Genomic DNA, 25425 nt, shown 5'->3' with positions numbered 1-25425 from the left:
ACGGGCCCAGGATTGCACTAAGTCTCCATTTCTACTGGAGGCCCTAGGGACTTTTTTGCTGTCCAGTTCTAACCGGCTTAAGTGCTTCGTGTAGACTTAAGAAGATGTTATGTCTATCCTGCACTGGTTTGGGACCCAGGGCTTTTCCTGAGGTCATACAAATTTCAATGATTCAAATAATGTGATAACTGCAACTTGGAACGTTACATTGTAGATATCTTCGGGGTAGGGAACATACAATTAGGTAATACGGAATTTATTACTCAGGCAGGAAGGATGGGGTACTTATTCATAGAGTAGTGTTTATGATGAATAAGGAAGCCTTTCTTAAGTCTTTCTTAGGTTGGGAAGGTATTAATAATAAAATACTAGTTGCTCATTTTATGACTAAAAAGTGCAATTTGACAAAAACATATGAGTAAAAAATGCAGTAGTATATACCCCTGTAGAACCAATTGATAGAAGAAGTAGTGACTCAGATGAATTTTACTTACACCTACAGGAACAAAGACAGGACCCCAGGGAAAAGTATCGTGTTTTTCCAGGGGATTTTGATACCCAAGTTGGTAGAAATTGAGATGGATGGTATTCTAGACTAGGTAAATTTGGTGTAGGGAAAGAAAATGACAGCAGTGATAGACTGCTGTCATTTTAAGGTATAACAATCTGTTCACATGCGACGTAGTATTTTGTCACAAAATGATCCATAGGTTAATATGGTACTAACATGATGGTAGGAGGGCCAACCCTATTGACTATGTTATTGTAAAAAGGAGTCTGGCAGAGTCCATAAAAGATACTAGAGTATATAAAAGTGTTGTAACTGATGATGTTAAATGTGAAGATTTTATTGAGCGTTAATTTAATCCTAAAAGTTGGAAGAGTAACTGCCTTCTAGGAATTTATGAAATTGGTAAACTCTAGAATAAGAATTTGAGAGAACCTTTCCAGGAACAGTTGAAAATTAAACTAAAGAGTCTACAATTGCGCAAAGTAGAAGGTGGATGGAATAATTTATGGAGAATAGTTTGTACAGTCGCAGACACTGTTTCAGGGAGGAAAGTTAGAAACAAAGCAAGGAATATGATTGATGTACTTTTATTTTAGCTGAGAAGAGACTTACCTCTATAATAAAGGTGATAAGAGTGAGTGAAGCAATTATGGTGACATTACCTTGGTTTCTATAGGAAGCAAATGGTTTAGTATCTTGATACATTTTAAACTTGGAGGTTGTGTAGAAAGTTTTAAGAGGAGAATAGTGTGGGTTTAGGAATGAGAGAGGATACGTCGACCAAATTTTCACTCTTAGATTGATAATTGACAAGTGCCTTAGACGTAAGACCTCTTTAGTCCTTAGCTTTATAAATTATGAGCAAAAATTTTATTCACAAGATAGAAGAGCTTTAGCAAAGATCCTATCCTTGTATGGTGTACCAGAAAAACATATTAAAGTGATTAGTGCTAAGAACAGGAATACAATTGCTGTGGTTGAGGCAGAGAATGAGGTTAGTAGCTGATTTCGTATCGAACTAAGGTAGGAATGGACCATGAAACGGGAGTGAAACAGTGTGACTTAAACGAGAGGTACCATTTATATGGATTACGGTGGATGGACTTTTTCTTAAGGAGCACACCAAAGGCTAAAGGAGAGTGCGGAATCAAATGGACAATTAAAACTCTCTTAGACAGGATTATTCGAGTGTTCTAAATAAAAACATTAACAAAATGAATTATTTTTTTTTTATATTTTGAGAGCACAGTCTGCAAGAATAGGCTTCAAAGCTAACGTTAAAAAGAGTAGGTCATTTAGACTGGGAATAAGTGAAGGTGAAAAGGTAATATTGGTAATGAGAAGTTCGATCAAGTGTATAGCTTTACTTACTTACGTAGTATTATTAGTAAAGATGGCGGATAAAGTGAAGATGTTAAAGATAGAATAGCCAGGGCCTAGGGTGTTTTTTATGAGTTGAAAAAAGTTTGGAAGAATAGGACGGTAAGACTACGAACCAAGATTAAAATATTGGAGGCTACAGTGATGACAAAGCTCAAGCTCGGTTCTGAAACGTGGGCGCTACAAATGACGGAGGAGGATTTATTACATCTTTTACAGAGGAATTTTCTACGGATAGTTTTGTGCACCCGTCTGATTGACTATATTCCATCAGTAGGCTGTAAGAAAATGTGCTTCTAGCCCACTTTCTATAGCTATGATGAGAGAAAGGTTGAGATGACTAGGACATTTTCTGCGAAATAAGGATGACAGATTGCCAAAAATCGTCCTTTTCAATCAACCATCTAGGGCCAAACGAAAATCAGGTTGTCCCCGAAGGAGGTGGGAGGTCGTAAGGAAGGATTTAAGGAAAGTTTGAATTTTTTGGAAGAGTGTAAAGAGGGATGCTTTAAATGCATTGAGATGAACGAGAAACGTGCGGAGCTGTGTCAGCCTCCGGAGGCTGGGTGCTGGACTGAATTCTTAGTCGTAGTATATGGACTTTTAGCTAAAAACTGATTGATCAATGACAAATTATGAAAAAAAATTGAAAAAGAACTTTTTTCAAACGTTCGATGGCAAAACACATTGTAAGTTTTTTTAGGTCTTACTTTTAGAAAAAAAAGTAAAGAAAAAAGAAGTTTTTGGTCCAAACTAGAAAACGAGCATGACCAATTCTTGAATTCCATAACAATAATATATGTTAGGGTGCACCAGTGCATCCCCATTAAAATACATTTTTTGTGCAAATTATTCTTCTGCAAGTTGAAGTGTTTAACCTCTTTTTGTGGTATTTCTTATTTTGTCTTCGGTTTTATGAAAGTTTTTTTCTTGCAGATAACGTAGATATTTTATTTTTATAGCCGCATTGATGTTAACCAAAATTTTGTAGACATGCTGAATATGTTTCAAAATTGCCTTGTAATTATATAGCTATATTGTTAGAATCAGCATAAGCTGAAAGTCGTTTTTGAACATTTATTGCTTTCACGGTACCATTTTTGTAAGTTTTGTTGATTACTCACATGGACCGGCTCTTTTCTCTTTCAAGAGAGGGGAATTTTTGCATCATATCCTTATTCTCCCCCTGTGCTGAGGCATGGATCCAAATTCTGAGCATTGCAGCGTGAGACTGCCCTGGTGTCATTTCAGAGTGCACTGATTTGAATTAAAAATTCTAATAAAGTAGGCTAATCAAGTCTTTTTTTGGTCTCTTATATCATGACGGTATAAAAAAGGGTTCCTGTATAGTTTTTGAATTATTATTATTATTTTTGTATTATTATTATTATTTGTGTATATTATTATTATTATTTATGAATTTAAAAAGTGCGAAGCATCGATTAAAATTCATCATGAAATTAAAGTTTTTCAAAGCGAAAAAGAGGTCTAGTTTGACAGTTCGGGACACATGCATCAATACATAAAACTAGGCGCACTGCGCTTAGAAATCCAGATGAAGAATTTGACAACAGAAAATGGCAACACAATGAGCCACCCTCTCCATCCAACTTCTTAAATTGTTATTCAGTTTAATCGACAGCTAAGCCCAGCATCGTTCGGCCATTATTTGAGAAGTTTCATTTTTGACCCAGTTCAAGTTGCCTAACTCCTAACGTAAAACTTCCCTAAAGTTTCAATTACCAGCAAAAAAATTTCTGGACCCAAATAAGCTTTCAGTAAAGCACAATTTTAACTTTGCCGTCCAAACCAGGGGAAGGCAAAAATACCTCTCACATTTAGGGTAACTATCACTTTACTCCTCTATGAATAAAACCTGTTTCGGTTTTTTATCTGACTACTGCACCTTTTCAAAGTGTTTCTAATTAGTTTATTATAGCTGTACAATAATTTATTTCAAATTCTAAGACATAACAATATGAACAATCATACTCTGGTAAACTGGTAGACTTTTTAAAAAGTTTCAATACCCTTTACTAAATAACTATCTCACATTTTCTTTTTTAGTTATTGGTGTTTTGGCTCATTTGAAGCGCTGTGACACAAAACGACAGAAAAGGGAGCTTACTGAGGCACAGTCAAGTGGGTGGTAGAATGAAAATTTGTGAGAACAAGCCCCTCTAGCGATTCTCTCAAAGCGATTTTTACGTCATAAATTTTCAGCTGTTCAAAGGGAACTGTCATGATTTATTATGTAAATTTACTGATTGCCACCATTCTTTTTTTTTCTATGTAATGACTCGTTACCTGCAAGCGTATTTCAACATTTTTTCTATATTTTCTGGTATCCATCCAGGTAACTAATCAATAAGTATAGTTCGACTAAATTACGAAAACTACTTCAATAGCTCTCAGTCAATCAGAATCAAGAGTTACTACAATTATACAGCCATCTTTAATGGACAACAACATATATTTTCTAGGCACTACAGGTAAGCTAATACATTGGGCCTATTTGTTATTGCTATAGAAATTCCAATATTTTTATGGATTCCTTAAATTTTGCACCAAACAGTGGGTTATTTCTTTAAAATCTAGGAATAAGAAAAACTAAACAAATCGAATTTCTAATATTTAAATATTTAGTTGACTTTATTCAAAGCGATTTGTATGTCATAATTTTCCAATTGTTCAAAAAAGAACTGGTTACCCCGAACAATATTAGTCTTCAACAAATGACACTTACAACACCCTTTCCTTCTCTGATAATGAACATTATCTTTCAATTTAAACTTAAGTCTTTCTCCAATAAATAGGAAGCTGTCAGCCTCACAGCATCCGTTCTTAACGCTCATTTTAAATGGTTTTTTTTTCAAAGAGTATATGTTGGTCCCTCTTACTTCTTAGCTTTAAAAAGAATCATCACAATTGAAAAAAATATGTTTGGAGTAAATAAAGGTTCGTAAATTACAATGAGTCCTTTCAAACACCCCTCAACAATATTTGAAAAAAAAGATACAACGAAATGTTTTATACCATTGTTATACTTACGTTAATACTAAAGCTAGTTTAATCACCCAAAAATAGAAAAAAGGGAAACAAAATACTTCGTTTAGGAAAAGCATTTGGTTAGTCCTAGCACTTAGGCTCTCGTCGAAAGAGCATTTCATAATCTAGGGAATATTCTGGTTCTCTAATTACCACCTACAAAATTTTTAAGTCTCGTATTTTTTAAGCGTTATTTTTAAAATACGAACTGATCTCTTTTGATTGTTTTGAAGCTTTATTAATTAGAAATAAAATTCAAAATAATTGTAACCAAATATTTTTTTTAATTACTATAGTGAGCAATAATTAATTCGGAATCAGTTGAAATTAGGCAAACTTATGTGACAACAAGGAGTTTGAGGAGAGCAATATCTATAGTCATAAAGTATTTCTGCAAAGTATTTCTGTATTTCTGCAAAGTATTTCTGTATCTGACACATACTTTCTTTACAACTTTACGGTAGTTAAAAGATACAATAAAGAAAAAAGAAAAAGAGAAAAGAATAGAAGAAAAGAAAAAAGAAAGACAAGAAATACAATAAAAAAAAAAGATTTACCTTTAAAAAATTGGCATCCAGCTGGCTAGCAACAGCACGAGCAAGTAAAGTCTTCCCGGTTCCAGGAGGACCATAGAGTAAGCATCCCTTGGGTGGGGTTATGCCAACCCTTTGAAATAGTTCTGGATTTAGCAATGGTAGCTCAATTACCTTAAAATAAGATCAATGCATCAAAACAGCAAAAGCAGACAAATTATGTTAAACATTTTAAGAAATACATGGAATAATCATAAAAGGTCTCTCGATTGCATCGAGGAGTGGGCAAAGCACTAACACTGTCATTAAACATTGTATTCTAGAGGACATATAACATTCTGTGTAACGTGGATATTGTCCATAGGTATCACACAACTTTATAAAGACCAATATTGTGAACACGAATAAATACAATTTTGTGTATTTTCAAGTCTTCCGTGACTTACACAAACCTAGAATTGCACGCATTCCCTCATTATAATATTCTTGATCATACATTAGAAGGCCAGAGTTGGTGGACTCATTGCCGAAACCACTGAAAAAACACCTTTCCCAACCAGCATAAGAAAACTAATACTTTGTTTATTCTTTTAATCAGATCGAAAAAGAAAGCACTATTCTATCATAAATAAATTCTAATGCTTACTATAAATAGGTGTATATATATATATTTAATGATACGTCTACAGATATCAGATAAATTTAAATCATTATAGCAATTAAGTTAAAAGATCTAATTGATAAAAAAAGAGCAAAAGTCATAATGATGATATTTAAGAATCATATGAAATCAGTATTAAGAGCCAAAAATTGTTTAGCTGTTGCGTGGCTGTATCACTGTCGTACATTGCACCCATTCAAATTGGTATTAGTCATACAGGTAGCAGCAGATCTTGTTAGGCAACAGACATAACTAACAAAAGTTGCAACAAATGGTTTCTTATGACAATCAATTACCTACTGATTGTATGTGTGACATGAGAAATACTCGCCTCAGGCCCCTGTTGTATCACATCACACGATTATTTTCTGAGCTGAAAATTAGCGATTGGCAAGGAATTACGAACTTTTACTAATTATATAGGTGGATGACTTCGCTTAACGTCCAATAGGGAAACACAATTTAAAATTAGTTTCCTCTTACACGGACTTTCTGTAAGACTCTGTTGTAGAGACAAATCTTCATTCGTAGTACCTCTTTCTCTCTGAGTCTCTGGCTAAATAACCGTTATATGTTTGAAATTAATCTACACAGATTTGTACAACGGGCAAGCTTATTCTCAAAATAGCTCGAATGTTCTTCACATAAATATATCTGATTAGACACATGGAGAGGTAACCTCACAGAAAAAGGGGAAAACCAATACAAGACGGTTGAAAATAGCTATTCTAATACAAGGCAGGGATAAAAAAGAATAGAACAGAGATGTGTTGATTCATTATCTCACTTAACTCTTTTTCTACTCCGTACATATTCCAAACAGGGCTTGAAGAACAAAGTGACTAGAACCCTGTCACATTGTGTACTTATTCAAGAAGTAACGTCCAGCATCATCACTTTTCGCCAATTGGAATTGTCAATTCAAACGGTATGTTTCATGTCAAAATGAGAAACAGACTTTTGTTATTAAAAGATGAGTATAAATAGACATTTTGTCTCAATAAGCAGGCCTGGAGATTGGACTTAAAAAAAGAATTAAAAACGGCGGTGGATGACGTACTTCACACAAATTTGGTTGATGTGCAACAGCAGAGAGGTTAGTATTGTTTTTAAGTTATATTTTAAAGAATCCTCGTCTAATTTTAAGTTAGTATTTCCAGGATAAAAAGCTTAAATGTTGTTTTTTTTTTCAATAAGAAAAAAATTAACGTTTTCAGGGCATATTTTATTTTTCATCTGTTTCTGTTACATCTTCCTTTAAGACACATTTAGATTCACTAACTTGTCCCTCTTTTGACTACTTAAAAACCTTTCTAATTATGCAGCCACCTAAGGACCCATTTTTTTCATTTGATGATTATCTCTAAGATATAATGTTTGCCCACTGGTCCTTTTTTTTGAACGCCTATGCGTAAAGAATTATATAAGAAATCAGAGACCGAATTACACGAATACTCCAATGGGTATTGCGTAAACAAGTCAGGTAGTCTCTGTTATTTTGATAAGTCTCCCGCGAGCTCCTCCTTTTTTATTAAATTCTCACTAGTTAAAATAAGTATAACTAAATGTATGTCAAATATACATATGTTATATCAATATATTTTACTTTTGTTTAAAGGTATGTGTAAAAAAGTAAAATAGCTTCACTTAGCTAAATCTTAGCTATCTTACTCCAACACTTAGCAGTAGATCTAGTTAGAATAAAAGTTTTAGTCAGCCTATAATGAAATCTTCAATTCAACCCCCATTTCAGCTCAATTTAATGAGTCAATCAGTGGAGTAAATTTTTAAGATTTCGGCAATTTTCGATTCTTACTTCACAGGCTAAAATTATTGACTAAAAGCCACTCTAACTGCCCACTTTAATAGCTTTTTGTTTGGCAAAAGGTTAGTAAACTTGGTCTCTCTCAGGTAGAGGTAAAGAAAGAGAAAAAGAGAGAAAAAAATAAATAGCATACTTCTCGTAGTTCCCGAACTTGTTCCGAGAGACCACCAATATTTGAGTAAGTGACATCACCAGGGTCTTCATGCGACATGTTGTAAACTAGTGGGTCAACTTCACGAGGTAAATACCTCATTATAGTTAGTGTGGTCATATCCAGGGCAACACGAGTTCCTGGTTTTAATGAAGATTTGTCCAGCTGTCTACGGCATCCAACAACGTAACGGGGTCCATTAGTAGCCTTGACAATAACTAAAATAATAATTTATGAGTATTTAATGGCATCATTTATCCAATCTTTTTCAACATAAACCTAGGTTAAGATTTGGCATTACAAGCAAGACTGTATCAAAGGCAAACGCAAAACTTACCCTTTGCTATTTTACTCACCCAACATTAACTTGAACTTCCCCAACACCAGACAATTCCGGGAGCTTTCTCATCTCTTAAATATAAGAACTAGTAAACTCGGCACATATTCGCATATCGTCAGTCGGGTATCAAAAGGAAGTATATCCATAATTGTAAGTTATTAGAAGAGTAAAAAAAGTACCTCGCAACTTTTTTATTTTTCCCTCCGGAAACCGTGAAACAAAAAGGGATCGGTACGTAAATTCAACATATATCAATCCGTCTTTGTTTTAAGGTTATCAGAGGGAAATGAAAAATTGTGGGGTTTGTATTTTACTCTTCTGAAAATTTAGTTATGGAGATAAGTCCTTTGATACCCGACTGGCAATATACTTTCTTTTAAAAAAAAATCAAGAGTCACAGTAAGTAGTCATAGAATTTAAATAGTATTCATAGTCTAGCCCCTTTTAATATTAACCTGATTAAAATTAATCAATATGACTAAGACTGTTTCGAAGGAGCTAAAAACACATGTTAATAACTTGATTTCTCCTGAAATAACTAAATTTTTCGAAGAGCTTCACTTTCTTACATTGAAGGCAGGATATTTCTTGACGAATGGTTGGCTTGAGCTCTCCCAAGCTCAATGAGCTCCCAAGCCTCTTCAATTCTTTCATATAATAACTAACAAACATATCAATTAGTAGCAGATATTTTAATTAATAAAGAGGTAAGACAAGAAGAAAAATTTCTGCCTCAAACGAATCTTGTTACTTGACCAATCCATAAATTAGAGTTGAGATGACCTGTTTTAGGGATGACAAGCAGGAATTAGAATTTAGATGATCTTCATTTGTAGAAAAATTCATATAAACATGTGGAGACTAGAAGGGTGAATGCCTGGAACTAAACTGCACACAAAGTTCATGAGGAGACACAACACACATGTCGAGTTTTAAGAAATCATATGGGAAATTATGTGGGCAAATTGAAAAATTATGTGATTTCATGGGCTCAAGGCCCTGCTGATTCAGACCACATTAAAACACAAAAGCTTATTTTTACCTTATTCTTTTTACTGTTTGTATTTCATCTGATGGTAAAGCTGCAAATGTCAAATTATAGGATAAATCAGGAGATAGCAATGAACAATAGATACAAAAAAATAATAATATCCAGGGGTCACACTTCTAACGTATGGATGAACTGCTTATGCCCTTCCTAAAATGAAATTTGTAGCCAATACAGCTTATAATCAAGCATTTAACAGGGCCAGAAAATGCCCTCCAGAGACTAAAACTTTCGTTTCTGCGTGAAGAAAATTATTTTATCTTGATATATTTTAAATTCCACTGTGGGTTTTATAAACTTGCAAAAAGGAGAAGGCATTAGAGCTCAAGCTTTCCTGTTTTGATTTGTCTTTGTGGTTATGCAGATGATGTGCAGAACCTGAGCTGGTCTCTGCATGGGCTGGAAATAAATAATTTATTCCTCACGGCTCTCAATACAAAATTTGTATCGACTGCAGCACGATTGCCATTTAAAGTCGTCCTACATTGAAAGTCTCTAGATATGGTATGTTTTTGTTTAGGCTATTGGAGAAGGCTTCCGGTGATTTCATCTTTTCAACTGGGAATGGTAATTTGTTCCAGATCCTGATGACCCGGGGTATGAAAGAATGATGGTAAGAATTAGATCTTGCAATCTTCATCTTCATAGGCTCCAACTGCAGACCGTGCGATCTTGTGTTGCTTTGGGGAGTTATTTGAACAAGCTTGTCTTTCATGTTCCCAAGATTCTCATGAACTATCTTGAAGAGGGTTTTTTTTAACTATCTTGAAGAGGGTATTAGATCTTGCAATCTTCATCTTCATAGGCTCCAACTGCAGACTGTGCGATCTTGTGTTTCTTTGGGGAGTTATTTGAACAAGCTTGTCTTTTACGTTCCCAAAATTCTCATGAACTATCTTGAAGAGGGTTTTTAAGTCTAAGATCGTTCTTCTTGTCTCAAGTTTATGGAGAGTGAGCCTTCTTAGAGCTTCGTCATACGGAAGGTTTCTGAATCCTTGAAGTCCTTTTACAAAGCGTTTCTGGACTCGTTCTATTCTATCAATATCCTTTTTTAGATATGGCGACCAGATGACAGAGGCGTATTCAAGTTGTGGCCTGACGTAGCTTGTGTAAGCTGAGATCTTTGAGTGAATGGAAGCTAAATTTATCAATTTGCAACAAGAATATGCCCATATTGGACTCCAGTTTAATGCTGAAATGTCTCATTCAATGATTTTGTGTCCAAAAACTAATAGTGGACATTGTACAAGTAATGGCAAAAACGAAAAACAAAAGTTGGGAAAAGTTAATACTTTATTGACAAACGACTATCATAAGCTTAAAAATAAAAATAGCCAAAATCGCATTCTAAATCAAATAATGTAACTGATCATCATCTTGAACAACCATTCATAGCAGATATATAGCATTTATAACTAAGTTTACTTACAAGTAATATACAATTGCAATAATAATACATTTGAAAATCCATCAAAACAACAAGTGGACAATGACAGAGTGCAAGAAAGAAAAAGAGAAAGCAAAAGAAGGAAACAGAAAATTAAAGCAGCAGCAATAGAAGTTCAATAGCTTTTCGACAGAAATAAAAATAAAACAAAAATAAAAAAATAGCTAGAAAACTTGCGCACTCGTGTGTTGGATATAGAGGTTTAATTCTTCCCCAACTAAGAAGTTTTGTAACTATTAAATTTAGGTCAGCTAGGTGGAAGGAACAAATTGGATGGGCATTTCACATCCATGGTGACAATTTCAGAAAGTACTTGACAGATCTAGAAGACAAAGTGCACATTTTGTTTTTTTCACTCTTTGCCAGGGATATCACAACTAAATACTAAATACAATACATTAACAGCCTTGTATACTCAAATATTTCCGAATGGTCTTTACTATCCAACCTGTTTGCAGTCTAAATTGCTTCTTAAAACAGGGCCTACAAAGCTAAATTTATATGCAATGGTATATTTTGATTGGAGATTCGCAAGAAATAAAAGGTCATGTCACAAATAGTTAGAACCTAAGAAAAAATGTGTGCTTACATTTGTCTTCAGTAAGCTGCTTGAGAACTTCTCCAACAATCTGACCAACTGACTGCAAGGCTTTTAAATCATTTTCCGATTTGTCAAATTGCTTTGTCAATTCTCTTAGCTGTTCTCGCACTAAAAGAAAAAAATATATAGAACAATCTAACAGTTTAAAAAACAATGAAACTAAAACACAATATTTGTCATACCATAGATGGCTTACACCTTCTTACAAGTCTTAAAAGGTTTCACAGGATTCTCTAACAGGCTAGGTAAGGCCAAACACACTGGATTTTTTTACATGGTAAGGGGAACTTGGGCAAGCCAGCCACTGTAACTTAAAGCCTTCACCTTGAGATTCTTTTTTCCTGTCCTTTAATTATATATATATATATATATATATATATATATATATATATATATATATATATATATATATATATATATATATATATATATATATATATATATTATTTTATTATACAAAAAGATTTTTGATGTTATATCAAAAGCTCCTACCAAATCCTGCTTTTCTACCCACTGCCTAAGGTGACGTTTTACATTTGTGAAGTTCTTGATGATGAGCGATGGCAAACATATCCTGTTTCCAGACTTTTCCATCAGGGAAATGAGACAGGATTTACATTTTACTTTTAAAAAAATACAAAAAGGACATGGTAACAATAAGGTTCTAGAAATATAAAATAGCTCATTGTTAGTCAAAATATAGCACTTAAAATGCCAAAATGTAGCAACACATCACTCTTAAATTTTACTGAAAAATGGCAAACTTGAAAAAATATGTGTTTTTTACAGAACTACGCCAATATTCAGGAAGTTGCAAGGGTGCAGACTCTCTCAGGAGAGTAAATACCAGAGTGGATAAAAGATATTATTGCAGGAGAGCTCCTATTTTGCTTCTAGGTTATTTTCCCAAACTCTTAAGGAAACATAAAAAAAAACCTACACTGACATGTTGTTGCTTAGAACTTGGAACATTTGAAATATAATTTGAGACTTGATTGCATTGGCAAAGTAGCAACAGCAAAGAAAAAATTGAAGAACATAAAAATATTGTAAAGTTAAAAATAAATTAAAAAAAAAATGTACCATGCAACCTTAGAAATAATGTCATGTAGCCTTTTCACCAGCACTCTAGCCAATGTACTACAAACCATGAGAATACAAGGATTTCTTAGCATTTCTTGGTAGAATGCTCAATTTTTTGGGGTGGGGAGGTGAGGGATGTACTTGTACATCAATTAAAGTACTGAAGATATCTCCTTTAAGACAAATAAAAATTATATCGTATTATTGTTTAGATGAAAGTTGTAAAGCTTATAAATTTCTAGTACATGCACTTTACAGTAGTACTTGCTTTTTGAAATTGAATAAACAGTAAGTCATACTAAATTTATTTGAAGTAAAATTTTAATTTATTTTTATTTGCACTTTTTATCATACCCTGCTTGATAAATGTTTTTATTAACAAAAGAGGATCATTCGTAGGTAGTGAAACCTCTCAAGAAGTTGGAAATTATGATGACAAACTTTGAATTGCTTATTGAATTTTAACTTTTCCACATTTAGAATTTTTCAATTTTAACCTCTTCACAACCGACCTGTAGTTGTATGCTCAAAGGTTTCTTTTTACTTTTACTTATATCTTAATATACCTGAAGCTTGATCAGGTATTTATGTAGCTTAACTGCTTTCTTTAAAAAATAATGACAAAACAACTTATTGGTAACAATTATTGCTTGATTCTAGTTTTAGAATTTAGCAAGTTTTCTTTATAAAATGAATGTAGTTTCAAACCGCATCATCTATTATACTAAACAAAATAATGAAATACTAGCTGACAATACGTAAAGGCACAAATATTGAATCAGGACCATCTAGTATATTATCTAAGCTAGACAACTAGGATTTTTTGCACACTTCCATTTCACTTTTTCTTATATTCTGGTTTCTATTCCAAATTCTATTAATTTCAAAATTTTGTTAGATGTATTTCTCAATTCTACATAAGGCAAATCAAAACCAGTTTGTCTTTCTTTCTTGTATAACTGACAATCTAGTCTTGGGAAGCATCATCCTCATTTGATTTTCTTTTGTTTTTCAGTTTAGATCAAGGTTAGTTTATTATTATAAGTTTAAATTTTACTAGTTTGAATTTGGCCTATCCCTATAGGAGAAATCTATATTTGCCAACTAGTTGACAAAAAATGTTGCCCCAGCAAAACTTTCATTTTCCAATTAGTTGACTAATAACTTCTCCCCAGCAAGATTTAATTCTGCCAACTAGCTGGAAACAAACATTGCCCCAGACAACAATTTGTTTTCCAACTAGTTGACTAGTAACTTCTTCTCTGTAATACTTTCCTTTTCCAACTAGCAGAAAAAAAAACATTGCCCCAGAAAATAATTCATTTTCCAACTAGCTGGCAAATAACTTATCCCCAGCAAAACCTTCATTTTTCAGCTAATTGACTAATAACTTCTCCCCAGGAACACTTAATTTTACCAACTAGCAGGAAACAAACATAGCCCAAGAAAACAATTTATTTTCCAACTAGTTGACTAGTAACCTTTTAAAATTACTAAAAATATTGATATAATTAACTAATATAATTAAATTAATATAATATAAAATTACTAAAAATACTTTAGCTTAAAGAGCGAGGTATTACAAGGAGGTAAACCCCTCATATGCGTAATAATTTCTGTTTGTTTTGAGTTTTAATGCTGCTCCTTACTTTCAGTTGAAAAAACTTTTCATATTTTTTTTTTAAATAATGCTAGAGAATTCTGCCCCCTTCATTGGAATTCTCTCCCCCCCATGACAAATTCCTCCATAGAAAGATCATCCCACGTAGCCCCCTCCCGCCTCAACTCCCCCCACTCCACAAAAAAAACCTGAAAGCGTCTGTAAACTTCCCAATAACCATTACTATATGTAAACAATGGTCAAAGTTTGTAACTTGTCCCCAAACAGATAGTTCATAGGTTTTTTCACTATGGTGAATAAAATGGCTATCTCAGAATTTTGATCCAGTGACTTTTGGGAAAAATGAGCGTGGGAGGGGGCCGAGATGCCCTCCAATATTTTTGGTCACTTAAAAAGGCCACTGGAACTTTTAATTTCCTTTAGAATGAGCCCTCTCGCAACATTCTAGGACCACTGAGTTGATACAATCACCCCTGGAAAAAACAAACAAAAAAAAACAAACAAATAAACATGCATCTGTGATCTGTCTTCTGGCAAAAAATGCGAAATTCCACATTTTCTTAGATAGGAACTTGAAACTTCTACAACAAGGTTCTCTGATACGCTGAATCTGATGATGTGATTTTTGTTAAGATTGTATGACTTTTAGGGGGTGTTTCCCCTATTTTCTAAAATGAGGCAAATTTTCTCAGGCTCGTAACTTTTGATGGGTAAGACTAATCTTGATGAAATTTACATATTTAAAATCAGAATCAAAATGCGATTCTTTTGATGTAACTATTGGCATCAAAATTCCATTTTTTAGAGTTTTGGTTACTTGTGAGCCAGGTCACTCCTACTACAGTTTGTTACCATGAACTGTTTGATTAGAAAAATAAACAACATTCTTATAACAGATACACTGTTATAGTAACCACTTATAACCAAAGTGTTCCTTCTACAAAAGTACCATATAAGCTTCAAATGACTTGCTTTGCTAATGCTTGAAAAAAAAAATCTTTCTCAATCAGAATTATGGAAGGCACTGTCCCTCTTGATAACTTGTTTTTATACTGAGTGCAAGAATTTGTGCCTCAGAACACTTCTGTGAGAGAGGGTGATGCTGAACTTTTTCTTGAAACAATGCTGAAATCGGTTGAGTCAAATTTGAAGTAGACAGGTAGTATTTGTTACATCACAGACTTAAAGAGGAGAGAAGTGGTGAGAAAAATGAGTAGATTCATATTTGAAAACTTGGGCTACTGTGCAGCATTATTTTTTCCTTTTCAAAAAAATTTTCAAAGCGTTTTTAAGCAGTAAAAAAAATTTGAATTTTATAAATTGCAAAAAAGAGTAATAATTCTGTGGCACTTAGTTAAAATGTTATAATTCAACTATTTGGCAAATATGAGTTACAAGCACCAATGATTTCTCCCCTCAATGTCTACAATTTGCCTAAGCCTGCCTAAGAAGAAATGCTGGTCTAATTGTTGGGGCAATAAGTCGAGTTTTAGCTGAGATGTGACAACTGCTTAAAGGGACAAGTGTTTTCTTTCCTTACAAGATTTTTTTTTTTCGAAGGAATATTTTTTCTTCTAGCACAAGATCAAAGCCAGATTGCTCAAACACTTTTAGCCAGTTTAATAACAAAAGCTGCACTAAGAGAAAAATAAAGCAAGAAATGGTTAATCTTAGATGAGTAGGAAACACTACCTACACTTACAATTTTAGACTGAATAGCATTGAGTTAGAACAAATGCAAACAAAAGGTTTTTGCTGGAATTCTGGATTAACGAAAAAAGAGATTGACGGGTTTTTTTTTTCGAAGATGACAGATTTTGGTTTTGCCCCAATCCCTGCTACCACTCCTGGTCAACCAGCTCATAAAAGGTCATCTCAGTTTGAGATTGAACTTGTAAAGGAGCACATAAAGGCATTTCCATCTTTTGAATAACGCTATTCACCTTGACATTTGTGACAAAGGTATTTATCCTCAAATCTCAATATTGCCAAGATGAACAATTTATCTGAGGAAAAGTGTATATATATATATATATATATATATATATATATATATATATATATATATATATATATATATATATATATATATATATATATACATATATATATATATATATATATATATATATATATATATATATATATATATATATATATATATATATATACTATTCCAACCTGGGATTCAAGCCCCCAGCAAAAGATAGCTGTGGTACTTCAAACACATGAAAGACCTTTTAAGTCTTCTTATGATGATAAAAGAAATGAAAAAGAGCTTGTCAAATGATCTAATGGGCAATCAGAGATCTGGACCCCTTCAACAGTGATCACCAACATCTAATGTCAAAACAAAGTTAGTGCTTTATAAATTATTAATCAGAAGTAGTTTGAGCTGGGTCATACCCACTTGGAGTGACACAGATCATACACAAATTGAAAGGTAAAAAAATTTCCTAAAATCGCAGTTCTTGTCCCAGGTGATTGGGCTTATGCTATAAGAACAGCTAGAGGAAAAACCTCAATGATTGTACATGAAAAGAATAAAGAAGATCTTAATGATTTCAGTAAATTTTACAAAAAAAAAGTGTTTGCTAAAAGAAATATTGACACAGACAAGAAACAATTTAAGTGGAATGACATTTGTTGATTGTGTTAACAATCAACAAGGATGACAACAGGGATGACAAGTCATTTTGGACAATGGAACCTTAAGAAAAAGAAGTCACCTAGCTACAATTCTGGCATTGAAGGCAAAGTCTCTTAATGTGCAGACTATTAGCAAACCAAAATTTGATAATCTGGTGTCCCTTCTTCCTTACAATTCTGAAGAGTATCAAAACTTTTACAGAAGCCTAGCTTACAATAAAGCAGCAATATATTTTTTGCCAGGGAAAAACTATGGCAAGCTACTGGCTAAAGCGGTCAAGTGGACCAAAAATTGAAGATCTAATGTCCCTTCTTCCTTACAATTCTAAAGAGTACCACAACTTTTACAGGGACATAGTTTACAACAAAGTGGCGACATATTTTTGCCAGATGAGCCTGAAAGGTTTAAAGAAGCTTTAAAAATTGGAAAAAGGTTACTTATTCCTTTCTGGCTAATTCCCTTCTTGGCAATGTACATTTGAATTTGATTTAGTTTAAGCATCTCTGAGAGGAGAGAAGGGGTTGTTTTATATAATTTAAGCAAATGATTAGTAAAGAGAGATTAAAAAAAATCAAAAGGCAATCCATCAGTATTTCTTTTTTGCCTGAGGAAGAGGTTGGAAGGGCCTGGGCAAAAGATTAACATCCAGATCATTGGGACCATCAACATATTTTTCATAAGATGGAGTGTTGTGATACAGAGCCATGTATCCATCTTCTGTTCACTCAACCACTTTAGCCAACAGCTTGCTGCAGTGTTTTCTCTTAGCACCAACAGTATTCGCCATGATAAAAATTCCAACAAACTCATCATCACCATCTGCACTTTCAGTCAAACTAACATCTTGGTAAGAACCTTCTTCACTCCAATCAGATGGATTTGACAACCTGCCTGGTCTCCTGTAGTGTTTTCTGGGATAGTGTGAATCAAGGCCATGTCTTGCAGCAACGTTTTTCTAGGTGCATGTTCAGTCAACCCTATAATATTATTTAAGAGCTGCAGCAATTGTCTGAAAGGTTGGCTCAGAGATCCTGTTATGGGACTTAACAGCATTGGTAGTCACAGCAAGACATCCCACTCTTTATCAGTGAATTTGGAAAGCGACTTTTTATCTTCAGGTTATTTGCTCTGGACCAAAATGAAACCCAGCTAACAGTCTGACTGCACCCATTAGAGAGCTAAAAAGTAGCATCTGAGATGAGACCAGGAAAAGACTTCAAAAACTTTTGATCTGGCTTGCCAGACAAAAAATTATAACACAGATGAGCTTGTTGTTTGTTAGCCGCTGATTAGAGAAGCTGAAAGACAGATTTGAATTTACAGACTGTCTTCAGCACTGTAGTTTTTATGACACTTGGTATTTACCAAGTGACATAAAGCAATTTTTGTTTGTCTATCAGTCTATCTGTCCTGATTTTGCTAGTTTGGACACTTCCAGATAAGCTAGAACAATGAAAGTTGGCAGGCGTATCAGGGACCAGACAAGACTAAATTAGAAATAGTTGCCTCCCAATTCAACCATCTGGAGGGGAGTGGAAGGATGGTTAATTCAGAAAAATTAGAAAAAATGAGGTATTTTTAACTTACAAACAGGTTGCCAGATCTTAATGAAATTTGATATTTAGAAGGACTTCGTGTCTCAGAGCTCTTATTTTAAATCCTGACTGGATCCATTGACATTAGGGGGAGTTGGAGGGGAAAACCGGAAATCATGAAAAACGCTTAGAGTAGAGAGATTGGGGTGAAATTGGGTAGGAAGAATAAGCATAAGTCCTAGATATGTGATTGAAATAACCAGACCAGATCTGCTCTCAGTGGGGGAGTTGGGGGGGGGGGGATTCACAGTGCTTTAGCAAGTTCAGTGCTTCCAGACATGCTAGTATAATGAAAATTGGTAGGTGGGTCAGGAACCTGCTCAAATTGACTTGATAACAGTTATTTCCCCAATCCAACCATATAGGGGATGGGGCTGGAGGGATGGTAAATTGTGTAAAATGAGGTATGTTTATCTCATGAATGGGAGACTGGATCTTAATGAAACTTGATATATAGAAAAATGTCATATTTCAGATGCTCCATTTTCAATTCAGTTCTGATCCAGGGACATTTGAGGATGGAGGGGGGAAACGGATATCTTGGAAACCAGAAATCTTGGAAAATGCTTAGAGTGGAAAGATCAGAATGAAACTTGATGGGAAGAATAAGGACAAGTTTTAGATACATTATTGACATAATCAGACCAGATCTGATTGCTTTGGGGGAGTTTTGGGTATTTCTTGTGCTTTGACGAGTTTGAGAAAAAGCACAAGCTCTAGATGCATGATTAACATAACCAGACTGGATCCACTCTCTTTTGGGGAGTTGGGGGGGTCCAGTGCTTTTGCAAGTTTGGTGCTTCTGGATGTACTAGGACAATGAAAATCAGTTGGCATGTCAGGGACCTGCACAAACAGACTTGATAACAGTTGTATTCCCCAATTTGACCATCTGGGGGGCTGAAGGCTCTTCCAACCTTGTCACAAGTGCCATATGAGCTATTGGATCACTAAAAAATGGACACGCCAAAATGTTTAGGAAAGGGGTAAGAGATTTTACTGACTGGCTGGTCATTTTCACAAACTGTTTTTTTGTCAATAATTAGCATAATGTCAACCATCAATACCACATGTCAAATTACTTCACAAGTTGGCAAAAGCACTGTACTTATAAAACAGGATTTGTATTTTGGTACACATCATCTCACTGTTTTAATGCTGTTTATTTAACCTAATCAAAAGTTTTGGCACCATCTGCAAAATCACAGCAGGAGTCACTAGAACTCCTGTATTTACTGACCAAGTTCTAAATTTGTGTAGATGACATGTCAGTGTTTTCATGGTCTTTATTGAACTAAAACAAAGGAATTTATCAGCATCAGAAAAATTATGGTGCAAAGTTACTCCCCCCCCCCCATACATGATGGCCCTGGTTACTACTCAACTAGTAGGAAAATGAAAGTTTTGCTGGGGAGACATTATTAGTCAACTAGTTGGAAAATGAATTATTTTCTGGGGCAATGATTGTTTCCAGCTAGTTGAAAAAGGAAAATATTGCAGGGAAGAAGTTGCCAATCAACTATTTGGAAAAGAAATTGTTTTCTGGGGTAAAGTCTGTTTTGAGCTAGCTGGAAAGAAAGTGTTTCTGGGGAGAAATTACTTGTCAACTAGTTGAGCAATGAAAGTTTTGTTGGAGTGAAGTTACTAGTCAACTAGTTGGCAAGTATAGATTATTTCCATAGGGGTAGGCCAAATTTTCCAACTAGATGGCAAAAATGTCTTTAATTATAAGAAGATTAGATAGTACCATTTTATATAGGCTTATAGACTAATTTTTTTGAATAGTCAAAGAGTATATATCCACAAAATGTTATCTGTAATGGCATGCACCTGCTTGCTGGTGATGCCAAACTCTTTGGTATTGCATACCCCCAAAGCATCCAGCATGACATAAATGAGCTACAAGATTGGACCCAAGACTGGCTTCTCCAATTCAACATAGGGAAATGCTCTATATTATACTTTGGACCTAATAACCCAATGGCTAACTATACAATCCATAACCCTATCACAAAAGTAAGAAAGTAAGAGAGCAATTAGAGAGCAGAGCAGAAGAAAGGAATCTTGGTGTCATATGAGGACCACCTCAGGTACCTCAAAGTCACCTCAGGTATCTCCAGTCAGCATAACATGAGAGGCCACTCCAAGAAGCTACCAAAGTCAAGCTCCCAATCAAGAACCAATCACCAACCATTCCTTTCATGAAGATTCATAAACCACCAGAATCAACTGATTGATTTAACTGTCAGTGCCCCTCTCTATCCAGTCCTTCAAAAACCAACTTGACAAGGAGTAGGAGAAGAACCAGTGGAGATTCAACTGGCAATCATCAACCCAAGAGCACTATAGGTCTGGAAGACCTTAAAGTTCTTAGATGGATGTAGTTTTATATTATGGACAATTGTAAACATCAAAGGCAATGAAAGGTAAGTGCCACAATCAGTCTTATCATCTTTCTTATACAGGAGCTTAGTTATGGTTTTCATGAATTTGCTTGGTACTTCCCTTGTTTTGAAAATCATATTGTTAATATTCAGTAGCATATTTTTAATCTAATAACCAACATATTGAAGAAATTCATGTACTATTCTATTTTTATTTCATTTAACCCTTTCCTTATCACTAGTTGTGGGCTTATTCTTATCTTGGACTGGGACAAGTCCAGATTGACTACTCTCTCTCTCTCAATATATATTACAATACCAGTACAGTATCTGAGTACTTATAGTACCAGTACTTGACCTTATTGCTGGCAAGTGTGATTTAAGCTAAGGTAATATTTTATTATCAGCCAATGCCATCTAGATGCATCATCTAGATCTTCTGCAATTTTATCCTTGGCCCATAATCTATATCTCTTTAATTCATCTTTAAATGCTTTCTCTACTTTCTTTATATTCCTCTTATTTTTATATGATCTATGAATTCTTCTGCAAGCCCCATGTCATCTATATGAAACCTAAAGCATTTTCATTAATATTTCTGCCTGCTGTTTCTAATTTTCATCCCCAAGAAACAATCAGTTAATTCACAAACTATTTTCCTAAAATTATTTTATCCATCTTCACTATTGACAAATTTTAGACTCTCCAGTTTAGTATTCAAATGTTCCTGAAAAGTTTCTCTCAAATTCTGATGTTGGATTCTACCAACATTATGTGAATATGATACTAACTTATGAGCAATATTATGACTAGCTACTATAGTGGTTATATACCAACATATTGGTAATGATGGTCTATTTGTTCCTGTAGCTGCAATCAAAATTCTGTGAGTCACTACTAACACTATCAAACACTTCTACAGCAACATATACTACAATTCATTCCCTGCACCATTTTATCATAAAATGAGCTACAAACATTCCACTTCTTATACCTTTCCAAACTAAACAAGATCTGACTGCTTCTTTATTCATCATGAGTCCAGTTCCCTGCCTATGCACCCTATTCTTCATACCTGAGTAAATCAATTTTTGGTAAAATTCTAGTTAATTGACTTCTTGCTATCTCGGAAAGGGTTTAGGTTAGTAAAATGAAACTTTCAGGGATGGGTCTACAGGCTAAAGTATGTCCCAGGAAGGTATTTTGAGGCAAATACCTCCACTCCTTCTCCCTCTAGAGGGCCCTGAAATTTGCCTACATGGCAGGTCTATATGTATTGAAATTTTGACAAAACATCATTTTACCTTAATGTTCATTTACTAATTGCTTTTTCTCTGCTTTTAGTTCTGAAAATGAAATTCCTGTTATTTGAGTAGGCCTAGAATTTTGAGCCAAATCAATGTTTTTTTTCAAAATTTAGGAAATGTATTTGCATATCTTTAAAACCTTCTAAAATGAGATTGAGCAAAGTTATGAAGCTGAAAACCATTTTGTTGAACTTCAATTAAGAAGAAGATCTATTTTGCAAGGTTTCACTTTTCAGCAAAGGTCAGGGCCCTCTAGAGGGAGGAGTGGAGGCAGATGCTTCAAAATACCATCCCGGGACATACTTTAGTTTCTAGATTCATCCCTGAACGGTTCTTTAAATCATTGATTTGGCCTCAGGAAAAGCAATAGGCCTAGTCCCTGAATAAGTGCAAGAGTAGCCTACTTCAGCTGTCCTAAAACCAGGCAGACTTACTATCTTTTAATCTTGCTTCAACTTCTCTATGTTCCATAAGCTTCTTTCTGTATTCTTGAAGAGTTTTATCTCTCATTGGGTCCATTTTCCAGTTATACTTTCTTCAGATTCGTTCCAATGACAAGCTGTTTTATATATTCTATTGAACTAAGGAAGAATTAAATAATTAAACAGAGGACTCTGGTTAGCAAAGTAGTTTAGAGGGCTGTTTTATCGAGATTCTTGGAAACGCTTTCCTGCTCAGTCGCACGTATCGAAAACTGCTTGCAAGCGAAAACGAGAAAGTGAAAAGCAAAGGCGACTTTGGAGCAAGAAAACTAGTGGAATGAGTCTATTGTAACGTAAAACTTGAATGAATTTGACATATATGTGAGCACTTTAAGAAATAAGTGGCATGGGTAATTTAAAGGCCAATCTACCCTAGCAATAAGGCTGGCGCTTCATATCTTGGATTTTCTAGAATCCCGGCTTCCATATTTTGAAATTAGGACCACTATCTAGCTTACCTGTACTTTAAGTAAAAGTTCAAATAGGGAAAAAATCCTTTTAATAGACAGTGATAAATTTCAAAAGAATAGTAGATATTTCGGTCACATATGCAGTGACCGTCATGAGTAGTAATACTAAACTAAAATACTAAATAAATAATACTAAAATAAAATAAAATAAACTATATATTGTTTAATAATCTCACTCTTTTCAAAAAAAAATCCGAAAATGTTGCTTTGAACTTATTGGATCCGGCTCGTTAGCATTGAATGAACTAACACTTGGACAGAGGTTAATCGCATTGGGTGAGTTGAATTTTATCTGGTTTTAATAAATTATCATAAACAGAATTCAAAAAAATATTCTCCCGTGTCCTTATTTAAAATAATTTTCTTTAATAAAATTTTCTTAATTTAAAGAATATCGTGAAATTTTGCTTAAAATCCCGGTCCCTAGAAATCAAAGACATTGTCGAAAAAAATAAAATGATCTGGAAAATTAAAAATATGCTCCGAAAGGGCTGAATTGAATTATTTACGCCTTGAATTTCGCTTTTAAGCCGATGAAATAGTCTTTGCGCTGTAGCAATCTCATTTCCAAATTCTGAAGAAATCGTTCGGAACGTAAGCTTTGTTCAAACTGACTGACATATTTATATTGTTTTTTGGGTTTGTGTAAATTGTCTCTTGAAAAAAAAAATTCCATTTCTCTTTAAAATTCCACGCCTGTCTTAGTATTTGTTCAACTTTAATGAATTGATATGTTACCATGAAAGAAAGAAATCTGGTGGATGTCAACACTCACCGGCGAAAGTCCGAAATAAGGATATTTAACAAATATTTCGGACATACACCAAGTGACTCTGTTTTTATTGACCAGTCAGCTTTGTCTGCCTTATGCAAGGTTTGATGGTGAAAAGTTAGGTTACAAATCTCAGAAACGGATTAGAATTTCAGAAATGCCCAACATTTACCATTAGTGCATGGTGAATGTCAACGAACACATAGTTGCTTGGGTTTAAGTCCGAAATATTTGTTAAATATCCTTAATTCTGATTTTCACCAGAGAATGCTGACATTCATCAGTTTTCGGTCTTTCATCATAACAGATACATAAAGGAAAAATAACTCAACGAGTAATAAATGTACAGCAGAGATAGATGACGCTATATAGAAAGGGCGGCACAACTTCTATCGGCTATGGTAATGAGCCAAATAAAAACACAAAATTAAACAAATAATTATTTATTATGTTAGGTTAAGTGCATGAGTATTTAAGAAGGTTAAGTGAACTCAATAGTTTAGAATGGAACTGATCAAATCCCTTGAGAAAATACTTCATTGGAGAACTAAGTTTCATCATTTTGTGGTGCAACTCATTATTTTTGGGGAAAACTATACGTTAAACAAAACATGTTAAAATATTTAATTTAAAAAAAAAAATGGTTTCTCATGGGTCTAATTGGTTTTTCAAAATGTCAGAAGTTGATCAAATTTGCCTATATTGCTTTATGTTACTTAAAAATTGCTTAAATATGTTACTTAAACATAATATATAGCATTTTGTCTTGTGTTTTCCTTTTACAATCATCCCCATTACCCAGAAAACGTAATTTCTCGTAGCTTATCCCCTTTTCCCCTTCTATTTCAGGTCTTTCCAAGCTATGCGAATGGAAACAAGAAACAACTAAAAGTAAAGAATTTAAAGACCAGTCAATCACAACTAGAACTAGTAGTAGTACTTAGAAATAATAGTCTATTTTAGAGTTTAGACGAACCTCTAACCTTCGAGCCAAATATACTAAAGGGGTTCCTTAGGAGTGGATCACCGCCAAACTGGATCGAAAATAAACTGTATACCCTATCCTACAAGGTGACACCCAAAAAGCTCTTGCATAAAAAATAACTGAAAGGCTAATTCCACTTGTCCACGACACTTCACAATCCCCTTAGAAGACCAAAAAGTGAACAGTTTAGCAACCATTGGAAAATATTTAACGGTTCTCTCTTGCAATTATTTTTCTTTCAAATTAAGAAATCTTTTTTTGGATTACTGTCAAGTCACTTTAATACTAAACTCACGTAGCATTAAACCTTAGGACATGATTTCTCATTCGAATAAGCCAATAAATGTTCTTGATGATTAATTTTTTCAGGTAATAGTTTTCCTCTCCATCTCCCACAAAAATTAAAGGAGAGAGGGTGAGAAACAAAATCAAAACTGAATTTACTCTAGTGATACTCAAGTTACTCTAATGATAGAATAAAAAGAAATGCACAAACCTTTTTACACAATTGAAAAAGATCTGCAACTTTTG

The 25425-nt window shown here is 34.1% G+C and overlaps 1 protein-coding gene across 1 annotated transcript in view; it reads right to left on the bottom strand.

Annotated features, from left to right (window-relative positions):
• LOC136029141 (26S proteasome regulatory subunit 10B) overlaps positions 1 to 22800 on the bottom strand; it is a 36168-nt gene extending 13368 nt beyond the window's left edge. The window contains exons 1-4 of the mRNA XM_065707233.1: positions 22620 to 22800; positions 11534 to 11653; positions 8092 to 8327; positions 5497 to 5646 (exon numbers count right to left, since the gene is read on the bottom strand). Coding sequence (XP_065563305.1) covers positions 5497 to 5646; positions 8092 to 8327; positions 11534 to 11653; positions 22620 to 22704 — 591 coding nt within the window. The 5' untranslated portion in view covers positions 22705 to 22800. The remainder of the gene's footprint in view (positions 1 to 5496; positions 5647 to 8091; positions 8328 to 11533; positions 11654 to 22619) is intronic.
• Positions 22801 to 25425: the final 2625 nt, after the last annotated feature.

This window comes from Artemia franciscana, chromosome 7 (assembly GCF_032884065.1).
Source record: "Artemia franciscana chromosome 7, ASM3288406v1, whole genome shotgun sequence".
Lineage (NCBI taxonomy): Eukaryota > Metazoa > Arthropoda > Branchiopoda > Anostraca > Artemiidae > Artemia > Artemia franciscana.
The sequence above is the reverse complement of the archived record's forward strand: the minus strand, read 5'-3'. Positions and strand labels throughout refer to the sequence as shown.